At 46.3% G+C, this 22,958-nt stretch overlaps 1 protein-coding gene across 1 annotated transcript in view; it reads left to right on the top strand.

Annotated features, from left to right (window-relative positions):
- TRPC5 (transient receptor potential cation channel subfamily C member 5) overlaps positions 1–17,664 on the top strand; it is a 70,307-nt gene extending 52,643 nt beyond the window's left edge. The window contains exons 8-11 of the mRNA XM_017737497.1: positions 6,901–7,107; positions 7,258–7,299; positions 8,953–9,042; positions 9,734–17,664. Of these exons, the coding sequence (XP_017592986.1) occupies positions 6,901–7,107; positions 7,258–7,299; positions 8,953–9,042; positions 9,734–10,468 (1,074 nt within the window). The 3' untranslated portion in view covers positions 10,469–17,664. The remainder of the gene's footprint in view (positions 1–6,900; positions 7,108–7,257; positions 7,300–8,952; positions 9,043–9,733) is intronic.
- The last annotated feature ends 5,294 nt before the right edge of the window (positions 17,665–22,958 follow it).

Genomic DNA, 22,958 nt, shown 5'->3' with positions numbered 1-22,958 from the left:
CAGCATGCTCTTTCATGGCTCTGCCAGCTGGGATCTTGCCCCAGCTTTCAGGTTTTTATGGCTCACAGTTGCAGTGATGGCTTATCTGCTGTGTAAAACTTCAGATTTGGGGTTTTTTTTCCTTTGTGCTCTGCTTGCTTTCCGCACCTAAGAGCCTTGCTGCCTTTTGCCAGACAAGGGTAGCTCTTGCCTGGTCAGTTGCCTGCATCCTCGTCCAAGAATTCACTTTCCTTGTTCCCCAGTGCTAGTACTTATTTATGAGTATTTCTTCAGGACCTGCCTGTGCTTCATGAACATCCTGTTCTCTGCTGGAGCCAAAGTCCCCCCGTGTCCCTCTTGGAGCTGCATCCCGGGGAGCTGCTCTCCCTTTCCACCCAGCTGCCTTTGCCTGCTGGTGCAGGGGGTGCTCCAGGTGTGTTTTCCCTTATTTTCCTCTGCCAAGGGCTCGCTGTCCCAGGGCACTGCCACAGCTCCTCCTCAGAGCCACTGCAGCTGCTGCCCAGGACTTTTCCTTGCCCACTGCAGCCTGGGCTCACCAGTACTTTCATCTCTTCTCTGGCTGTCTCATGCCCTAACTGTTCTAATTGCTTTTTCCAATGCTAGATTGTCCCCCTTTAGTAATTTTCCTTGTATTATTTTTGAGATTGATCCTATTAAGTTCTTACCCTTCAGTATGTCATCCCCAGCTTTGAAAGCGAAGTCATTTGTTGCCAGCTGCAGCTGAATTACCTATGCATTAATTGCCTTTGTAGCTTCCTGATTTTCTCAGACTTTTTCTTCCTATGACATCTTTTTCTTTGAAAAATGTTAAGCACCATTTACGTCAAAGAGCCTGCTTGGATTTTTGCTGCTTGCTTCTCTGAGCTTGTCACCAAACCCCCGAGCTCTGCCCAACAAATATTACAAAATTAACAGCTTTAAAACTGCACAAGAGTTGCCTGTGTCGAGTTCTGTAAAGATTAAGTTTTTCCTGACCCTCTTTCTGCAGTGCTTTCTGTTCAGGACACACAAGGGCATCTTTCTTGTGCCAGCCTGCTTGAAAGCCAGCACTGATGTATTTTCTGTGCTGTTTCCTGCTCTGGATTTAGCACAGAGCAATAAAGAGGCACGTGGAGAGAGAAATACATTAAATAGAGTCTAATGACTTCTCCTACGCTTTGCAGCACTGCTAATTACACAGCAAAAAAGACACCTTTGAAGTTCCTGTGCCTCTCAGGCAACCAGCCTCCCTTACTCAGTAGCCTGCAAGGTAAATGTTCCATCCCCCCCTTCCTTCCTAGAGGGAAGTACAGCTTGGGCACATCCTAACCCTGTGGGGCTGCTGGTGGCTCTTCCCTGGGGCGGGTCAGCAGCAGAGAGCTGCTCCTGCTGCAGAAATCCCTCCAGCTCCTGCCAGCACTCCTGACACGACTAGAAAGCTCCCCAGCCCTCCTTCAGAGGCACTCAGCCACAGCCAGACAGCCTGGTCCCCAGGGCATTGTCACAGCCATCTATATCTGCAGCTGACAAGGCAGCAGCCTGGTTTGCAGCTTAGCCCACAGCCTGTTGTGTAATAAAACACAGGAAAGGCACACGCAGCCCTTTTCGTGCCAGCCAGAGTGATGCTGGAGATCTTTATATGTTATTCCTTCCAAGTGGGTGTGGGGAGGATTTGCATCCCAGGAGCACACTTCCCAGAGGAAGGGGCAGGAGCCCTCGGGCAGCTCTGCATGGCACAGAGGAGCTGGAGCAACTGATTATCCTGGGATGGTTTGACAGTGGAAAAGTTTGATGATCTCAGCATGCCTGGCTGCTGAGCATTACCATCACCCCAGCATTAGGTTTTCTAGAATCACAGAATGGTTTGGGTTGGAGGGAACCTTAAACATCTCGTTCCAGCCCTGCCATGGGCAGGGACACCTTCCATTGTCCCAGGCTGCTCCAAGCTCCATCCAGCCTGGCCTTGGACACTTCCAGGGATCCAGGGGCAGCCACAGCTTCTCTGTGCACCCTGTTCCAGGGCCTCAGCACCCTCACAGGGTAGGACTTTGTCCTAATACCTAACCCTGCCCCTCAGAGCTGAGTGTTTGAGCCACGGCTCTGCACCAGCCTGATCCAGAGCAACCCTCAGAGTTCTGCAGCTGAGTGCAGGGATGCCTGCAAAATCCACTGCATCACCAGCATCCATCTCAGCCTGTCCCCTGAGCCAACCAAAGCTCAGGGTTATCCCAGGGCTTTCAGGGATGCTAGGAACTTAAGAGGCAGGAGATGGGACTCCCATGCCTTGATCTGCCACAGGCTTCCCATGGGATGTGCTTCAGCTCCTGAGTGCTCAGATAAATTCACAGTGATTTCCTCCACCAGCTTCCCAGCCATGAGGGAGCTGGAATAAAGTCATGGAGAGGTTAAGGAAGCTGGAGGCTGTGGCAGTGGTATCCACCTCATGCAGAAAGCTGACAGCATCTTCCCCTGCTGGGTCTGTGCTGGCTGGGTCAGGACTCACTGCTGTCATTTGGCAAAGTGTGATCCTACCTGTATGGCCCAACAAGGAGAGGGTGATGGAAATCTTTATAGAAAACATCTCAGAAACTGTAAACAACACATTTCTACACAGAGATAAAGACAGAGATTAATGCCTGAATTATCCTGGATAATTAGTGTAGCAGGTAATCATTTAAAATATGGCACATCTGTGAATATATCACTTTGACTGCATTAGAAAATATTTGCAACTGCTACAGTGAAATGGCTCCAGCCATCCCACAGGAAAATCTTTGTGGGAGATTAATTCTCACTTCAAATGGCAGAGATTTGCAAGAGGATTATGTGGCCAGGATGACACATTCACATTGTGATAGGAAGTGAGACAGGTTTTTTTACTCTCACAGCAAAGCTGAGTGCTGGTTTCTTTGAGTTCATGTGTTCTTTGAGCTTGAGGGCTCAGCCCTCTTAAGTAGAGTGTTTGATAGCTGAAATGCTGAACAGTGCTTGAAAGAAAATGGTGACAAGAACAAGGGCGAGAGAGACAGAAGCTCTCAAAGAGAGGACAGTGAAATCCCAACTTAGATCAAAATTCCTAAAGCAACAAGGTCACGCTGGCAAAACCGGTGAATGTGGGGTTTTAGCTTATTATAAATGTTACCAAAGAGTTGTCATCTAAGAACACTGCATGAGGCAGCACAGGTCCGGGAGGATCCTGTACTCACTGCTCAGACTCAGGCACCTCCCAAAAATGTGTCTCTTGCCCAGGGGCCAGCAGTCACTGGGGAGACACCCCAAACCTGGAGCACGTCTGGTGGGGCCACATTCACAGCCTGTGCAAGGACTGATGTCCTGGCTGTAACTCACAGCTGCTCCAGGTTTGAACTGGGCACAGAAAAGATACTGAAGTGGTTTTTTGGTACTCAGCACAGGGAGGAGAGTTCAGGGAGCTGTAGCTTTGTGTGGGGATTTTACTGCTTACGGCACTAAGGAGAGCTCTAACCAAGAAAATGGTGGTTTCCTGGCACACAAAGACATTGTCAGTAAAAGTGAAGTGGCTCTTTGCTATATATTTCCAACACAAAACTGCTGCCAGGAGCTCTCATCTGATTTGCTCAGGTTCGCAAAACATCAAGGTGAATAATTGAGACAGGCTGAGTTTGTAAACCCTGGGGGATTTGCAGCAGCAGAACAGAGAAGGGAAGAAAAGATACTTCGAGCTTTGTACAGAGGGTCTGCTCTGTCTTTTAAGAGAGGTTACGGTGCATTTGTTGACTGAGACAGCACAAGAAGAAATACAGGTGGGGTGAAGCCAGCATCCCCCAGCCTCACCCACAGACACACTTAAACCAACAGGGATTTGTTCAGACCAGCCTCAAAACTTCCCAAGGGAAAAGTCCTGCTGAGCTTCACAGCACTCAGCCCCTAGGAAAGCCCTTGTAGTCACAGAATCCGGGATGGTTTGGGTTGAGATCACCCTGCCATGGGCAGGGACACCTTCCATGAGACCAGGTTGCTCCAAGCCCTGTCCAGCCTGGCCTGGGACACTTCTAGGGATGAAGTGTCCCATCCAGCTATTTTAAAATGAAAGAACAGAAAGTTAAAAAACCACCCCACTTTGTGCAGAAAAGCTTTTTTAGCCCTTTCCCTCCTTTCCCGGAAACAAATTTGCAATCCCCAAGGTAGAGGATTGCCTTACCTTCCTCTTCAAACAGCATCCGACAGCCGCTGCCAAACTGCGTCTGCCCAGGACCGGCCCTTTCAGAATGTGCTGAAGGAAACTGCTGCCAAGTCACAGCTCCTGATCCCACCACTGACACCTTGCCTTTGATGGACCTTTGTAGAGGGGAAGGGTGGATTTATCACAGAATATGCCGAGTTGGAAGGCAGCACATTCACACCTACTCCTGTGCTGACAAAGAATTTAAAAGATACGTCTCTATCCAAAATAAACCTTTGCACTCTCCTTCGGTTCCTGCCCTGCCCGGAGCTCCCCAGCTGCCCCAGGCAGTGCTGCCAGGTATCTGGAGGTCCTGCTCAGCCCCATTATTCACCCCGGGCCTCATGCAGCTCTTCCCCTAGGAAATGCTGTAGGTGCTCAAACCAGCAACATGCAGCTGCCCCTGGGCTTTTCCTGGTAGTGAGCAGGGGAGGTTTAGCTTGGATATCAGGAAAAATTCCTTCTCCCAAAGAATCGTCAAGCACTAGCATAGGCTGCCCAGGGCAGTGGTGGGGTTTCCATCCCTGGAGGGATTTAAAAGGTGTGTGGATGTGGCACTTGGGGACAGGGGTTAGTGGTAGCCCTGGGGAATGGTTGGACTTGATGATCTTAGAGGGCTTTTCCATGATAACTGGAAAATAATGTAATATCTAATGCTATATCCAAGTGAAGCACAGAAAGTGCAGCTCAGGCCCCTTCTCTGGGGATAGATTTGCTCTCCCCCCTCTCTGGTCCCTCTGGGCTCACCTGGCCTGCAGTGCCCATCATTCCTCTTTTTTCAGCTCAAGCTGCCCACACCTGGAAAGGTCCAGGTGGAAAGATGGGCATGAGGGAGCTTTTAGGTGCAGGGAGCAGCCAGCCCTGCTTCTGGAAGGGGCTGGGGCAGCTCTACCTGTGACTGGGAGCAGTTGATAGGCAGGAGTTGTCCTGTGGGCTGGCGGGTAGAGACAAAAGAACTAAAAATGAGCAGGAGTTGGTCTTCTTCATTTTTTTTTTTTTATGGTGGCAGTTATTCCTTCTGCTACAAACTGCATTTTTTACTACCCAGAACTTCACTTCCAGCAGCACCAACCTGTGGTACTTCACAGCAATGCTGCAGTTATGGGGTCTGATGGTGTGGGAGGAAAAAGGGCCGCGTCAGGCTGCACCTCTGAGTCTACCTATGGCTTGCTGTGGTAAATTGGCAGGGGACAATCATGTTTTCAGCTGGTTCAGACCATCTGCAGAGATTAATGTGCTCCTGGGCCGCTGAGACAGTCGTTCTAAATCGAAGGCTGCACATAATTTGAATACCTTACCAAAATGGAGTTCAGCTGCACCTCACTGTCAAAATGTGAGCATATTTTACCCATGTCAGGGCGCTGGAGCATGGCCAGAGAGCCAGTGTAGTAATTTTTTGGGCATGATGTTCAGCCATATTTTATTAAACTCCCTGTCCTACACTTCAGTGCCTGCCTGCGAGAGCTGCAGCCCAGCACCCCGTGCTCAATAAGCTGCTTGTTCCAACCTCGCTGAAATCTCCTTGGGAAATTAAAGTCCTGCGTTGTCCTTTTCTCCCACCTTGCGTTGTTCCTTAGCCTGAATCATCGTGGCTTTGGTTTAATCTCGTGTCAGACACTGTTCAGGCAAACGCTGAGCAGCTGAAATGTCACAGCCATCAGCTTAGCACTGTCCTCTGCAGTGGTAACAGCACACAAATCCCCCATTTCGGTTCAGTGTATTGGTATAAGCTGTGTTCAGCGCAAATCATTTCCCTCCCTTTTCTGCCTAATGTCAGAATTTCTGCAGAACACACAAAACAGGGGCGTTTTTTCAACTTTAAAACTAGCACAAAGCAGCACAAGATCTGTTTTGGATCTCTGGCTGCAGGGAGCTGCCTCTGCCCTGATGTTGGAGGGAATATGCTCTTTGTTACTGGGTTGGCTCCATGGACTAAATTGCAGAGAGTGCTCCCCAAATCCAGCTGTTTTGAAGTCTGTAAGGTCAGGCTCTTCCATAACTCAGCAGTCCTTTCCTGGGGACTGTACAGACCCTCTGTCTATCTGTGCAGCTCTAAAATGATGGTGTTAACTTCCCACCTCCACTTTGTTGGGTTGAAAAACACTAGGGCACAGCAAGCCATCCCCGTGATAATATAAATGCAAAAAAACCCCCACCAACCTAAGAGTAAAATGTCTCTTGGCTTCTGTAAGGATAATGCAGAGGCAAGATGTAAAATACGGCACACATAAAATGTGTCATTTCCTTATAAGAGCAGAATTAATGGAGGCCATAAAAAACAAATCAAAAACCACTATGGAAGACCTTTTTCCCAGGGAAGAATATGAGAATTCATTGGGTTTAGACATGAGGAACAGTGGTTTGTGATAATAAAAGTGCTAGCAAAAAGCAAAATAAGAAATGTGTTTTCTTGCTTCTTGCATTGGTGAACTAATAAGCAGAACCTCTTAAGGACAAAGCTGGCCTCTAGCACATGGAATTCTCCTTGCTGGGTCTTGCTCTCCTCTCATTTCTCAGTGGCTGGTATTTTTTTACTCCAACTGCATTTCACACCAATTTTTTTAAGCCCACCCCCAAGCAAGGGAGATGTAAGGAGTGATACTGCTCTGCCTGTGGCTGGAGAAATCCCTCCTTGCTCACTCCTCACCTCCTCAGCCGTGGGCACTGGCTCCAGGAACACCTGCCTGCAGCTCTTGATGGTCTCTGCCTTTCTCTCACAGGACCATGCAGATATCGAGTGGAAGTTCGCACGGACAAAGCTCTGGATGAGTTACTTCGATGAAGGTGCCACTCTGCCCCCTCCTTTTAACATTGTGCCCAGCCCCAAGTCGGTGTGGTACCTTTGCAAGTGGATCCACAACCAGCTGTGCCCAGGTGATGACTCTGACAATGAACAGAAGAGGCACGAAAACCTCAAAACATTCACAGTAAGGAGCTCACGGCTTCGCGCTTCATTTCTGGAGGGTGTTGGGCTGTGAGGGATCAGCAGAGGGTTGCTGGATCATAACGCTCAGAGCCATCAGGAGCTCTAAAGACAGGGCCAGACAGGTGACACCCCTATGCCTTTCTCTTTCCAGGAACGACACGCTGACAACCTGATTCAGAATCAACATTACCAGGTAAACTCTTGGGCACATAAAGCTTTTACCTGCTATTTCTTTCTCCTCCTCATTTTCTAATACTTCAATTCTTGCTTGCTTCCAGAATATATTTTGATAAGTGTAGCTCCTCTAAGAGGATTTTGCTTATTGTGGATTAAAGCATTTCCTCATTGGAGGTGGATGGTTCAGTAAATCTGTCCTTGCCTTTCAGCCCCTCTGGAATAGTGGAAAACTTGCAGGTATCAGTGTGGCTGTGGAAGTCAAGGTCACATCCCCATTGGCATCAGGCTGTCAGGCCATCCTGATTAAAACTATTTCTGCAGCATTTTTGCACTCTTGAATTGTTCCTCTCTTGCTCTTTTGTGTGAAGTATCCCTGACTCAGACTGTGGTTGGGATGTTCTTTTGTTTGGGATGGCTCAGGAAAGGAGGAATGATTCCTTTGCTGAATCTTGCTGGTTTTGTTTATCCTCAGCTTGCCTGTCATCAAATACTCATTAAACTCAACCTACAAAAGGATGAAACTTTATTAAAAACACCAGCTTCAGCCCTTGAATTCAGTGGGATGTATTATGCCAGCATGCTGGAAGGAAAAAAATTCTCCAGAATGTTAGGTGGTACGTTAGGCTCCACTGCCAAAAGCCATTAGTAATTTGTCTTCCTGAAGACATCTCCTGCTTTCTGAAGAGCACTTTTATCTGAAGTTGGTGGTTAACATAATTAGTCACCTTTGACAACTGACATACGGTGCTTTCTGACTTCACAGCACAGCTTACGGCTATGACATTGGGATCTCTTAAAAACCTCCCAGCAGAGCCTTGGTGCAGACACCATCTTCAGCTTGGTGGTGCTCAGACTTGTTTATGAAGGGGGAGAAATGCAGGGCAGGTCTGGAGTAGTCTCTTCCCTGCACACAACATGCACAAACAGCCTTGGTGTGTTTTGGCTGGCACAGATAAATGGACAAGCTCAAAGCACCAGCTTGCTTCTGTAAAGCCGTCAGGGAGGGACATGAGCAGAGCAAAACGGAGCTTATCCAACCAAAACCATGGAGTGTAGCAAACAGGTAACACAGAAGAGTGAGAGTCCTTGGAGAAGTCACTGAGGTGTGATTTGACCCTTCCAGTGCTGCCCACAGATGGTGCAGCCATCCTGAAAAGAGTTTCTGCCCTTAGGGAACATGGTTTGAGGTGAATGTCCATTGTCCCGTGGGGTCCTGGCTGTTCTTCACATTATTTATTGCTAACACAACCTCCTTGGCTTTCAAATACTTGATAAACCACCTTCAAATGCCAAATTCAGCCCATCGGGATACACAGTGTGCACACGTGAGATTGGTAATAGTAAAAACTTTCAGCAGCTGAGTTAAAGAGCACATCTAAGAACTGCTTGGAGAGACCACTCCAAGAATTTTTTCTCGACACATACAAACTCCAGTACAAAATACCTGCTTTGCCTTTAGTTAAAAACTGAGCATCCATAAGATGGAAGCTGTTTCACCCCTTCCCAAGGTTTGCTCTGCTTAAAAGGAAGCATTTTGTTTCTAGTGGTGAGTGATTTTTAGCCAGCAGAGTCAGGACAGCTGCTGTTGGCAAGAGCTCAGGGAAACACAGCAAGAACAGAGTTTGGGCTGAGCTAGCAATTGAATCACTTGGATTGTTTCCTATTCCAGGAAGTGATAAGAAATCTTGTGAAAAGATACGTTGCAGCAATGATAAGAACTTCCAAGACCAACGAAGGTTTAACTGAAGAAAACTTCAAGGTAATTTATTATTCCTCAACAATAATTTGTTTTATTAATTCAAAGAGCCACTTGCAGAGTTTGCACTAACTTGTTACAGTGATTTGTGATGTGTGGAAATGGGATTATGAGTGGAGCTGGGAATATATCTGATGGGCCAGCGGGGTTTTTTGGGCAGAGAGAGTTATGATTGAGTGTCTTCTATATGATCACCTCCCAGATTTTAATATACAATGTGCTATGCAGACAAAAGCATTGGAAAAGGGTAGGAATGAAGTATGGGATTTGAATCAACATCACATTCCCAATCCTAATGCAGACAGAGCCAAAGAATAGGTTGGGGTTGATGGATATTAAGAACACTGACCAGCAAAGTTAAATTTGGGCCTATCAGCTAGACAGGATTCCTGCCAAATTGCAGCAGTTTTCCCTCCTCTATAACTCTTTTATCTGACTTTTTTGGAGAGGCAGAGGGTGGGCAGAGATCAACAGGGCCAGTCCCCAGCCTTTGGAGACAAAAAACCTTGTGAGGTCCCCAGTTCTCAGCACTACCAACACATCATTTTTGTGTGTTCCTGGACTTGGATGTGATGTTCTTGTGTGATTTGGTATCAGCCACTGGCACAACTGAACCGCCCTCCCGAGGGAATGTGGTCATTCCTTCATGTCAGATAAGGCTGCTGGGAGTAACTCCTGTCTCCTCTTGCCCCAGGAATTAAAACAGGACATCTCGAGTTTTCGCTATGAAGTTCTTGACCTCTTAGGGAACAGAAAGCCCCAGAGGAGGAGTTACTCTACCAGCAGCACAGAGGTGTCCCAAAAGGATGAAACAAATGAGGACGGTGCTGGAGAAAAATCCAGAGCCAAGAGCGTGTCTTTCAATGTAGCCAACAAAAAAAAGGACTTCAACGTATCTGCTCTGATTAAAACCATGTCTGGGATCAACATGGTGGAAGAGAAGCCAAAAAGCAATGGCATCAGCAAGCGCTCCTTTGTCCGGAACGGGAACAGAGTTCAGAGACTCTCCAGCTCCAAGAAGGAGTCCTTCAAGAGACTGGGCCTGCTCTTCTCCAAGATGAATGGCCACGTCCCTGAGCCCAGCTCAGAGCCCATGTACACCATTTCAGACGGCATCATTCAGCCACACTACATGTGGAAAGACATTAAATATTCTCCGATGGACAGAGAGAGGGAAGAGAATTGTTCCAAAAGTGAAATTAACCTCAATGAGGTGGCCTACAGTGGGAACACGAGACTTACGGGACAGAGCAAGGAGTGCCCTGTGGTTTGTACCAGCTCCCTTCACTGTGCTTCCAGTATTTGTTCCTCTAACTCCAAACTTATAGACTCGTCAGAGGATGTGTTTGATTCATGGGGAGAGGCCTGTGACTTGTTTATAAACCAGTGGAAAGATGGGCAGGAGGATCATGTCACCACCCGGCTCTAAGCAAAGCTCTCTTAACTCTCACTGGAAAACTCAGCCAAGTATTGGTAATTGTTTGCTCTCATCTGTTTCCTTTCTGTCCACAGGTGAAAAAAAAGTGTAAACCTACTTATGTTATAGCCTATTTTATAGCCATCTGCACCTTCTTTAATTTACTTTTTTTACACTCACTAATACTAAACTAAAGGTTTCACCGTTTATAAGGTCACCATATACCACAGGAATCCCTTTGGATGCAGTCTTAGTCTACAAACCCCACAGACTTCAGGCATGCAGGTGGCTGAGGAAAGGATTTCTCCAGTGCTCCCATCATCATCCCACCCCAGCTGGGTTTCAGTGCTGCTGTCCAACACCATTGGCTCTGCATCCTGCTCAGTTTTGCTCAACAACACAACCAGCTGGTGAGCAGGAGGCTGAGAATCACGCTGAAAATATTTTTTAAAAGGGTTTCAACCTACAACTGGGTTTTTTTGTTTCCTTTAAGCAATATGACTTCTGATTCTTTTGATTGTGCTTGTTTTTTCAGGCCACTATATTAATATTGTGAATTGTTACTGAATATGAGACCCCTTTGATCATGCACCTGGAACATGTTTTTGTTGCTAACATATTTGCTTATTTACCTAATCTCCCTTTTGGGGAGCAGAAGGACCTTCCAATTAGGCTGACAGTGGGAGCCAGCACCTGGCCTTGCCTCCAACTTCTGTGTAGATGAACCGAAAAGAAAGCAACCCAAACCAACCCTGGCTGCTTGAAATACAAACCTCAAGAGTAGTTTCTAATGGGCTGAACCAAACCCCAGCTCTAAGCCTTGCCCTTATTTTGCAATTCCTAATCTTACTTCCAGTGCTGCATTCACTTTTTGCTGCCTCTCTGATGGGTGTCGGGCTTCAGGGGGAAAACCATCTCCTGAGGGAGAGCATCTTCCCTGGGCCCTTGAGCTGCAGGTCTGAAAGGCAGCCTAGGCAAGAGCAGCTCCAGCTCTACAGGTCCTTCTCTGAGGTGCAACAAAAAGGAATGTGGCAGGACGTGGTATCTTTTATTACCTTTTATTTCCCCAGCTGTGGGAGTGTCTGGACAGAGCTTGGCACCGTCACTGCTGTTGTCCCAGGGAGCATCAGAGAGGGGGAGAAGACAACCCCATCAAGGGCAAGGTGGTCGAATTCTTAACAGGGGTTTCAGGGGGGTTTATTTTTATTTTAATTTTTTAACAGTGGGATACTTGAACTTTCTTCTGCAGTGTTGCTAAGGAACACAGATGATTGGCACTCAGCACCACCTCGGAGCTGTTCTTGGTCAGCTGCTTCCTTGGAGGAAGCAAGTCCTGCCCAGGAACTGGGGAATGGCTTCATTCCTGCCCTCGTGCAGAGCTCTGCTCCCAGGAGGGGTTATTGAGCTGCAGCATTTCCCCAGGGTGGCTGCCAGCCATCACCTCACCTGGGAACGGGCTTGTGAATTGCCTCTGGAGAAACATAATGCTGGAAAATCTACACCTGCCACTGGAGTGGGTCAGATTTCACCAGCAAGGGGCATGAGCAGCTCTGCTGGCAGCAGGGAGGGTCAGGAGCAGAGGGATAAGAGATGCTGGGGCACCTGCAGCTGGACACTGCCCAAGTTTTAAACCTGGCTCCCTCCTCTCGTGAAGGAAACTCTCCTTGCGGGGTTTTTACTTTGGGCACTTGTGCAGCTTCACCCAGAAAGCCCAGTGGAGCACAGAGAGAAATGTGAGTGATGCAGCAGCTCCTGGGGCAGAGCTGAGGTGCCAACACCCTGGACTCATGGAAGAGTTCAGTGCAGACCTCAGGGTGGAGACTGTGGCTCCAGGCCAGCCCTGTTTGAGATAAATCAGCAGCGAGGAGCAGAGACTCAAAAACGTTTCTGTATTCCTTGCTTATAATGACACCAGCCTTGTTACCAGCAGGCAGTGTAAAACCCCAAATATTTAAGCCTCTGGATGTGTTAGTTAAGGCAGAGTGAAAGGCATTTTTGTATCAACAGATTTCAGGCTTTCACACTAATTGCAGGGTTAGAGTTGTCTTTGAAAACTGCATTTCCTCTTCGTTCATGGAAGGCTGAGCAAACTGACATTGGTGGTACACAAGGAGACTTGCAAAACCCGAGGGTGGGGAGCAGCTTGCTGATCATTCCATGAGGAAATCCAGCACCCCTGGCTGAAGGGGCAGATCCATTGATAGGGGAGAGCCACAGTCTGAACACCCCAAGGCAGTGCTCACAATAAAAGCCCCACAGGTCAATAAACCAAACTGAGCACGTTTCTGCAAAGATAAACGTTAGCAGGAGCTGCTACAGGGGGGTGAACTCGAATCCTTTGATGCCTCACCTAACCCACACTGCAGTCTATGAACTCTACTTGACGTGGGGCCAGCAAATCTTTGTGGTATTTCCTGGGTAAGGAGTAAGAATGAAAACAATTCAAGTACAGTTATGCAGATTACATCAGCTGGGCTTGAAAGCGGGCCAGAAACAGGGTTTATAATCCTTGGACAGCGGAAAGGCTCTTAAATGTTCCATGAGAACAAGCACACAGCCGCTGGTGACGCTCACATGGTGTAATTCGAATGCATTACCAGGTACAGACAACACAAAGAAATGGAATTAACTCTGCAGTGCTGCCCCCAAAAATGTAAAAATCCCTTCCCTGTGTGAGTCACGTTCCCCTGCTGTGCCCCGAAAGGGCAGGGGTGGGAGCTGCCACATCGCAGTGGCACGAGGGGTAACAGATCTGCAAACCCCCAGTGCTGTGCTAAAGGGGGAGATGCTTCACGTGGCTCCTTGGCTGGGGCTCCCCTGGGCTTTGTTTCATGACTGAGATCCTTCCTTGCTCCCAGCTACGAGTGAGTCTGAGCTGACTTTGGAATGCAACACAAATATTTGATTTGGCTGCGATTAATACACGTGTCCAGGAGTTTGCAAAACTCAAATTGGTCCCCCAAAAGGCAAAATTCTCTTTGATTGCATCTATGCATCCCTGTTGATAGCAATAGACTTTGGAGCAGCTGTGAATTATTATTATGCTAAAACAGGAGCTTCAGGGGAGTGAAATTGAAGTAGCTTCTGAAAAATACATTTGATTTTAAAAAAACCCCCAAAAACCCAGGTTTTGCTTAATTCACTTGCAGTCACAGTATTTGGGACTTCGCCAGTATTTTTCTGCTTTCAATTGCTCAAAAAGAAAACATGTTTTAGTGAAAGTTATTCTTTCCCTCAGAGAAATGAGTGAATGAGCCCTGTGCTGTCTCTGCAAGGGCCAGGGTAGGAGCTGATGGGACACTGAGTTTCTCCTGTGAGTTAAACTTTTCCTTGGCTCAGCTGGTTCACACCTGGCCTTTATTCTGTGGGCTTCAAGAAGGATCCCTGGACATAATGCAAGGAGTTTGGAGTTAGGAGTAACTGAGATCTCGACCACTTACCCTTTCTTAGGTTTCTTGCTCTTGAAGTTGCATGTTTTTCTCACCTCCCATCCCAGTGTCATTTTCACATGGCTTTTTAAAGCAGCACACCTGCAAATGGTCATGGAATGGTTTGGGTTGGAAGGGACCTTAAAGTTCTTGTTCCAACCCCCCCTGCCATGGGTAGGGACACCTTCCACTAGGCCAGGCTGCTCCAAAGCCCTGTCCTTGGACACTTCCAGGGATGGGGCATCATCACCAATTTAAAAGGTAACAAGTAACACCCAGGGTTAAGCATTTAATAGAGCTGGGAGGTGTTTGTACTCAGGTCAGAGATTACATAAATTGCTTCAGAAACAAGAAATTAACTGAACTATCTGTGCAGGTTATTTGGAAAACTGCATTTGTACATCACTCACTCACTGGTAAATATGTAAATACTCCTGTGTTTGTACCTGTGTCCCCTCAGAGGAAGCATGGGCAGTGTCAGAGCCAGGAGGGAGCTCAGCTCCACTCCCCGCTCTGCCTCTGCCTCCCCTGTGACCTTGGGCAAGTCACTCAGCCTCTCGAATGCCTCAGTTTTCCCATCTGTAAAATAGGGATAATAATACTTACCTACCTCGCAGGGGGGGTTAGTTCATTATTTATAAGCACTTTCAAATTTAAAGGCGCTATATACAGTCAGTAGTTAATATTGGTAGCAGTAGTATGTACTTTTATTTTCTTACAACTAATTCAGGTTAGGATGTAACTGTATGTCTGTTATGATAATTTTCCATGTAGGAAACTCGCATGGTTTCCCCATGAAGGGAATTTAGGGGACTTCTGCAGTAGACAGAGAGCAGGAGCAGCATACCCTGGAAGCCTAAATTCTGACACCTTTACTTTTGTGATTTATGCCTCACCCTTAATGTCACCTTCCTGTATTTGTGTTCCATCCCTTTCCTGACAGTCCATGTAACATGATTTTTAGCAGAAACAGCCACTGTAAATATCAAGAATATTTAAATAAATATATTAATGTATGAACATAAACCCTTACCTTTAAAAGAGGTTAAAATTGGTTGGTACAACAGCATTTTAAGCATGGGGGGGCTCCACAGGCAGCTCAGCACTGGTGCACAGCGGGATACCGGGGTAGGGCTATAGGAAAATGTCACATTATCACCTCTGTAATAATCAGTTTTCACCCCATCACTGGCAAGGACAACTCACCTGGGTGTCACAGGAGGGCAAAGGGAGGCTGGGACTGGAGCAGGGTGGCCCTGCTGCCTGTTCTGCCCCAGGAGAGGCGAAGGCAGCTCGCGGACACTCAGCCCAGGCAGCAGAGTGTGGCTGCTGGAGGAGCCTGGACAGCAGGAAACTGCATCCCTGAGAGCGGCTCCTCACCCTGATTTCTCTGTACAATGTTCTTTAGTGCTCTCTCTGGATAAAGGTCTTTGGTTTGAGCGAGAGGAGCTCTGAGCTGGGACTGGCAGGGTAAGGGCACTCTGAGCTCCCTGCCAGGAACAGGAGCACTTGCAGGTCCCTGCACTGGGGACCTGGATGTTACTGACAGGGCAAGCAGGGATATCTGCACAGTCAGCAACAGTGTGAGCAAGGATCTGAATTACCTCTGGGTTTTCTAGCAGCTGGAAACCACACAAGCACCCACTGCTCTCACACCATTACGTGTTTGTCTCGCTGCCCCTCCCAGATTCACTTTGATGTTGCTACTTTCCTTTTCAAAAGGCCAAAATCCCAAAGAAAAGCATATTTCAGTTAACCAGGAGGAGGTTCAGCGTTGATTTAACTCCTGGCTGAGTTCCTCTTTAACCTGTGAACTCATCCTGCAGTGTCCAATCCTGTCCCACAGACACAGAAAGCTCTGTGCAGCCTCAGAGGCTGATTCCCAAAGGAACAGGAGCCCCCTCGCACCTCTGCTGCAATTCCACACACAGAACAGCAAAAAATCAGCAAAAACATCTGAACCACCAGGGCTGCCTACAGTTAATGAAAGTTGTCACTTCACTGAGAACTCCTGGAGTTGTTTTTGGGGTGGATGCACTGCAGGAACCTCTTCCTCTCAAGAGGGACTTCCAGGCCCTCCGGCACAGCAGCCCCAGCTGAGGGAGGGGACAGGGCTGGTCACACCTTCCCAGGTGGGCTAGAAGCATCAGGCACTCTAATTAATAGCATGGTAAAATTAATTGGAATCAGTGAGCCTGTGGTGGATAATAAATCCACTCACTGGAGAGGCATCTAAAATAAACTGTCCCCCAGCAGAATCTGCAGTTTTCAGTGAATGCATGACTTGAAAGAGCTAGAAAGTCACTCCCTTACTGGATTTTTTGGGAGGAGATAAAGACTACTTTGGGCATTTATAATTTGATTAAATTTCATTTTCACACTTCTTTCCCCATTTCGGGCCCCTTTTTACAAAAGAGTAATTTCTATAGTATTCATATGACTATCCACCCAGACCCACTACTGCTCTGGAGGCAATTCCTGACCACGCACCATTGTTTTAAAAAGAAAACATGTTTCATCTAAAGAAGTATACTTAAAAAGCAAAAGCATTTGATCCTTATCCTCCAAACCTTTGATAGCATTTTGTGCTTCAGGGAAACACTTCCACCGGCTCTGGTTTTTTTTAAGGTGTGCAAAGCAAAACAAAAACCCCAGCCATAACAAAAATAGAGCTCAAACCACCCCCAGCTTTAGCTCTAGTTCATTCCTTACATGCAGAATCATGGCTTGGGCAGGAAGAGACCTCTGGAGATCCAGTCCAACCCTCTGCCAAGGGGGGAGGCTCCTGCCAGACCCTTCTCCATCAACACCCACCCACTACAGACACCAGTACAGCCTGTCCCCCCTGGCTACCCCATCCCTGCTCAGCATGGCCTATTTTGGGGATGTTTTCTCTTTTCCCCTCCCACTGCAAGAATTTCCACATCAGCAGCACCTCCTGAGGCAGCAGAGATGCTGTGCTCAGGGCTCAGATGTGCCCTGTGCAGGAGCTGACAGAACACTGTGATACCTTTAGCCAACAGAGTGAGAGGCCTTTTGACTATAAATAGTTGTTTTTCAGCAAGGGGGCACTTTTGGGTCTATTTTTCTGGGTATTGTACAGTTATTTAAAAACTACTGAGGGTGTTTATAAGGCAGGTCTGGGGGCTACAGGGCTAAGGATTTTGAGAAGCAAAAGACAGTAGTAGATGCTTAAGTACTCTATTTTCTATATGGGAGCCCTGGAGACCCAGGCTGACTCTGCAAACAGTTTTTTTAGCAATCAAGTTTTATTGTCAGATTAAATCTTCATTAATAAAAAAAAAAAGCAACCACAGAAACAGCCTTCACACCCGAGAGTATTTTAAAATGCCCTTTTATTTCATGGAATAAAAAAGGTGAGGCTTCACCACCCCCCCCCCCCCAATTCTTTATTTTAGTTTTGCTCAAAAACTCAAAGGCCTTTTCCAGGCAAAAAAGCTTTTAGATGTTGTAAGAATTTTGTGTATGCAAAGATAGAATCGGGACCTCAGAATCTGCCAGTTGAGTGGTAATAGCCTCCCCTGGAGAAAAGGGGGAGAAAAGGGCAAGAGCAAAAAGCAAAAACAGATGCTTAGTTTTATGTACTTTTCTACTTGCATCTCTTCCGTCCGTAGTGCAGACTCCATGTCAGACCCTCGTATAACCTGTACAAAATGAAACAATGTACATAACAAATAAAATTATTTATTTTATGTGTATTTTTAGCTTAACTGTAAACTGAAAAAAAAAATAAAAAGCATTTAATTTTTTTCCCAAAAATGTAAGCCTCTTGAAAAATCAAGGTGTTTCTACCTTTTCAGATGTAACATTTCCAGCTGCCTATTGATAATAAACATTTATGAACAGCAACAGATCTGACATTTCAGAGTTTTTAACAAACAAGTGCAGCACAGACGTCTCAAGGGCTGTCAGTGGTCAGAGGAGCACTTAAGGGCTCTGATTCTACAGAGAATTTGTTGGTATTTTAATAACAAAAGACATCTCACAGTCCTGCTTACCTCCAGTGAAGCTGGTCACCCAAATTTGAGCAAGAGCTGCACAACATCTGGCTGGGGGAAAAAAACCCCAGACAACCCCAAAAATATTCATTATATCTTGGCTACAACAGAAAATAGCAATGCACTAGAAGTGTTGGCAAATAAAATTCACCACATGAATGCAATTACTCCTGTACAGGAAAGTCTAAGTAAGCGTAATTTCCTTTTAATTTGCTCCCCAAAGATATCCTCAGACCAGCACAACTGCATTGGCCACACAATTAGCAATATAGCTAATAGTGTAAGGGAGTCATTAAGCAACAACTTATAACTGTATTAACATAATTTGCTCATGGAAAGCTGTCCTCCAACAAATCTCATTAAACTCCTGGAGATACATTTCAAAAGGCTTCCATCTCTGACCAGAGGCTTTTGGTCAAGCTTCCAGTAAAACAAGAGTTTCCATGAGTTAAACCATGGCAATATCCCTTTCCTTGGAATGCAGAAGATTCCTGCACAAGGGAGGCAATGTGGACACACAAATTGACACTGACCCTGGCAAAAGCTGTGCAAAATCCAGGACCTCAGGGATCCCCTGTTGCAGAAACTTAAATATTCACATAAAAACAAAAGGCTGCACTATTTTTCTTTTCAGTAGACAAGGTCTTTTTGCAGCTGGGTGTGCACATTCCCACTCACATCAGAAAGCTAAAAGTTCAGAGTTCAGGCACAGTGAATCCCCAGTTGTGCTTCTTATTCCAGAAACAGGGACTGAATTTCACCTGACAGGGATTTCCACCCCCTCCATGTCCCTGCAAAGCCAGGGAGTGACTCCAGAGAGGGTGTGGAGTGTCCCTCACTGGAGATATTCCAGAAGCACCCGGACACAGTCCTGTGCCCTGTGCTCTGGGATGACCCTGCCTAAGCAGGGAGGTGGCACCAGAGCCCTCCCAAGCTGACCCATTCTGTGGAGAAGCTTTGCAGTAGATTTTATTTCCTTTTAGTTGCACTTCCTGAAAAGTTACACAAATCACACATTCACATAATCACTACAAGTGTAAAAATAAGCATTTTTTGCTTTCAGCTATGACAAATATTAACAAAGTACTGGTTTAAACAGAGTTAGAAACCACATGTCTACAATTGATTGGAAAATGAAAATAGAGGGGAATTAGGGAACAGGAAAAATACAGAAGGAAAGGATAGAGAGAGTTGCATGGTCCATTAATTTCAGCATTAGAGGATATTCCACTTTCTCTTAAAAGTTCTTTTTCTCTAACCCAACACAGTCAAGCACTTATCACAGCTATCAGCACAGACTGACCCTTACCTTGAGTCACAAGCACCCCAAAGCTTGTGGCAAAATGCTCACCTGCTCCAGGGAAGGCAACATTTAGCACCTGGAATAAAAATATTGCCATAAACTGAGCCTAAGAGATAAAAACACCCTGTCAGGCCTCAGGCACCTGTTTTGGGGCTGCAGATCACCCCACTTGCAGGGAGGACTGGGCTCCAGTCAGTGCCTGGAACGCGCTCTGAGCTGTTTCCTATGTGCTGCAGCCCAGCTGACTGTGAAATCTGGTAAGCAGCAGTGACTAGAAGCTTCTAGATACAGGCCTGCCCTGCAAAATTTAATCTCTGATCTTATTTCAAAGCTATAAAGTCCTGGTTCAACGGTTTTATCTTCCTCCCTTATGAAAAAAGCAGTTACTTGGAATTCTGGGTCTGGATTTATATGTCGAGTATCTTCCATATATAATGCAGCCTTTGATGGTGTAATTTTATAAAAGAAAAAGGTATCCCAGCAGCACTGCTGAGAGAAATGGAACCTAAGAGTGAAATAAAAAAAAGCCAACAGAGCCAGAAAAACAACTTTCTGTAGGAATTGGTTTGGTTACGTGACCAAGGGGAAAACAGCACAGGAGCATTAGCAGGAGACAGCCCAGCAGGCCAACGCTGCTGGCAGGCAGCAGCAGCAGCACGGGCTCTCCCTACAGTACTTGTAATTATCTTCAATGAGAGATGGATTTGACAGTCCCAGAGACATCAGAGAGATGCCATCAGCAGTGATGCAGTGGCTGTCAGTGCAGGACTGGTGCTGACACGGGGCACAGGCTGGGCACGGCCCCGGGGGTGACACAGCACCTCTGCCAAGCACCGGGCTTGGGGCTGACTGTGCACCGAGAGGTGCTGAGGTGACACAGCCACTCTGGAGTCTGGCATCACGCAGCAAACACAGACTGGAGCCTGCTCCTGCTAAGGGCAGCAAGGTTTGCGGGTTTAGAGATTGAAAGAAATACTTAATCACACAAGAAGCCACACCCCAGAGCACAAAAACTGGGGTTGGTCACTGCTTTGTTCATCCTGCAGCTTCAGAAGAATCACAGAACCATTCAGGTTGGAAAAAACCTCCAAGACTGAGTCCAACCTGTGACTGATCCCCACTTTGCTGCCAGCCCAGAGTGCTGAGTGCCACACCCAGCCTTCCTTGGACACCACCAGGGATGGGGACTCCACCACCTCCCTGGGCAGCCCCTTCCAATGTGTAACAACCTTTTCCATGAGAAATTCTCCCGATGTCCAGCCTGAGCCTCTCCTGGCACAGCTTGGGCCGTGTCCTCTGTCAGGGAGGAGAGGCTTGGCTCTGGGGCTCACATGGAGGGAGAGCACTCCATGGTGCAGCCAGTTCATGGATCTTCCTGCACAGCCTTCAGGGGTCAATTTAATTTGAGCCTCTGCCTTTCATCTATAAAAACACAGTGAAGGAAAGGAGGCGGCAAGCATGACTAGTGGAAACTTGGCTGCATGACTCTTCTGTTCTCCCTTTTAAAGGCTGAAAAGCCATCCACAAAAAAAAATAAACAAAAAACCCCCCACATTCCAGGAACAAATCTTTGCTTTAAAAATTTACTATTAGGAAACATGATTCAAAAAGCTCAACAGAGAACGAAAACAAAATTTAAAAACATCGATCTGCAGAAAAAAAGAAAATTCCAAACAGAAATCAATACTCAGATGTTTTCCATCCTTCTAACTAAAGATAAAATATGGTTATGGCTTCAAGTTCTATCCCAATACCCCCAGTCACAGCAATACTGCTGGGCATGAAAAACACAGAGCACTGGTCTGGTACCAAACTGTAACAGCAATAATCAAACTAAAACGTGTGCCAAACAGGTCTGGAAAATCACCAGGCTGCCACTGAGTTCCTCACCAAAAAAAAAAAACCCCAGACCCACATCTTGGAACATGCATAAACCCCTACAAAAAAAAAAAAAAACCCCAAACCTCCAACCTCTCAAACCAAGCTCCAGAACTCTGTGTAATCTTGATGTGAATTATCCTACAGCCCCTGAAAAAGCTGATTAGCCACAAACCCAGGAATATTGTGAGCACAGGGACGCTGCAGCCAGAGCTGGCAGTCTCCAGCTGAGGAGAGGGCTGAAGCACAAAGCAGGTCAGCTGTGGTTTGGGCAGAGCTGTGGCTTTTTTGGCAGCTGTTTCAGTCAAAGGCTGTAGAGCTGTTGTACTGCAACACAGCTCTGGGAAACAGAATTGAAATAAAAGACTCCAGCAATCACTTAAATTTCTGTACCATTCTGAGCTCTTTTGCTGTTAATAAAGAGGTGGCATTTCCTATCCATGGAGAGCATTCATCAGCCAGCTCCAGGACACACTGAGAACTCCTCCCCACAGTCCCTACCTGCTAGTTGAAAAAAGCAGATTTTGAGCCTTAACAGCCCTGGCAAAAAAATACATAAAATGAGTCACAGAGGCACCTCTGTATATCAAATCCATAAATGAGTTCACTGACTACATATGACATTATTATATCAATTAAAGTAATTTTCACGTATATTGAAGTGGCCAACAATGGTCAACAGTTGCCATGGTTTATGGTGCAAGCAAAACCATGCCATAAACAGAACTCTCTACCAGAATTATCAGCTTTTCCAATTAAAAAAAAAAAAGTTGACTTCCAGAGACAGACTAATACCAGAAGATAAAACACCAACACTGTGCTGTGCTAACCACGTGTGTAGAAAAAAAAGCAAGGCTGTCTCAGTGACAGTGGAAGAAGTGAGGCATAACTCCTAACTAAAGCCTGAAAGGGGAAGATATTCCCTTCAGTGCTTGACAGCCACTGCTTGGGATATGACAGATGGCACCTGAGACTGAGGTGGAAACACTCTCCCTGACTCCAGCATTAAGACCATACTTCTCAGGTCAGTGCCACTTTAAAGTCAATAAAATAAATCACAGGCTTTACTAGTTGCTTTAAGAGGTTAGGCTAGTGAATGCTTTTTCAGAGAAAAAGAAGAAAACCCCCTCATGGTATTTTCTCCGAAGAAAATCTGTGCAAGTCAAGTGCTCCTCCAGAGGCAGGAACACAAAGGCCACCTGTTACTTCATAAACAATTTTGTGTAAATGTTTTGTTTTAAAAACAGCAGAGCAGCTCAAAATCAAATTAGCTATTCAGGGATCATTTTCATCTTGCTTTGACTTTTTACCTGGCTGCTCCATCTTGAAAAGCCATTATTAAATTGCCAAATTAAATGTACAGCAATTAAAAATTGGAGGAGACAAACTTAAAGCTGAGCTTGCAGCCTACCCTCCCATTACAGAGTTACATTATCAACACCAACAGCGCTACATGAATTTAAGTCAAAAATGTAACAAGCCACTTTTCTCTACTGTTTTTGCTTCCAGGGTTACTTAAACTGGATACCAAAGGAAATACAATATTTTCCCCTCCCAGTTCTGCAGTTAATATCTTTTTCACCCCCACCTAGCTATACCCAAAGGAAAAATGATTTTTAGAAAATCACTGAACAGTAGAATGGGCCAAGAGAGTTGATTTAAATTTTGTGTAAAATGCTATTTGAGGACCAAGCACATTGTGCCTGAATTTAGAGGGGAAAAGGTACAGTTACCAGGAATTATTCCACTTCCCTTTTCATGCTGAAAGCTTTTGCTACTTCCTCACAGAAAGCTGGAACAGCCTTATCCCACACAACTGCATTTCTTCAGTCCAGGCTGCGGGATAACCAATTGTCAGGAACATTACCTGCCAG

Source organism: Corvus brachyrhynchos, unplaced genomic scaffold (genome assembly GCF_000691975.1).
Source record: "Corvus brachyrhynchos isolate BGI_N302 unplaced genomic scaffold, ASM69197v1 scaffold346, whole genome shotgun sequence".
Taxonomy (NCBI): domain Eukaryota; kingdom Metazoa; phylum Chordata; class Aves; order Passeriformes; family Corvidae; genus Corvus; species Corvus brachyrhynchos.
The sequence above is the reverse complement of the archived record's forward strand: the minus strand, read 5'-3'. Positions and strand labels throughout refer to the sequence as shown.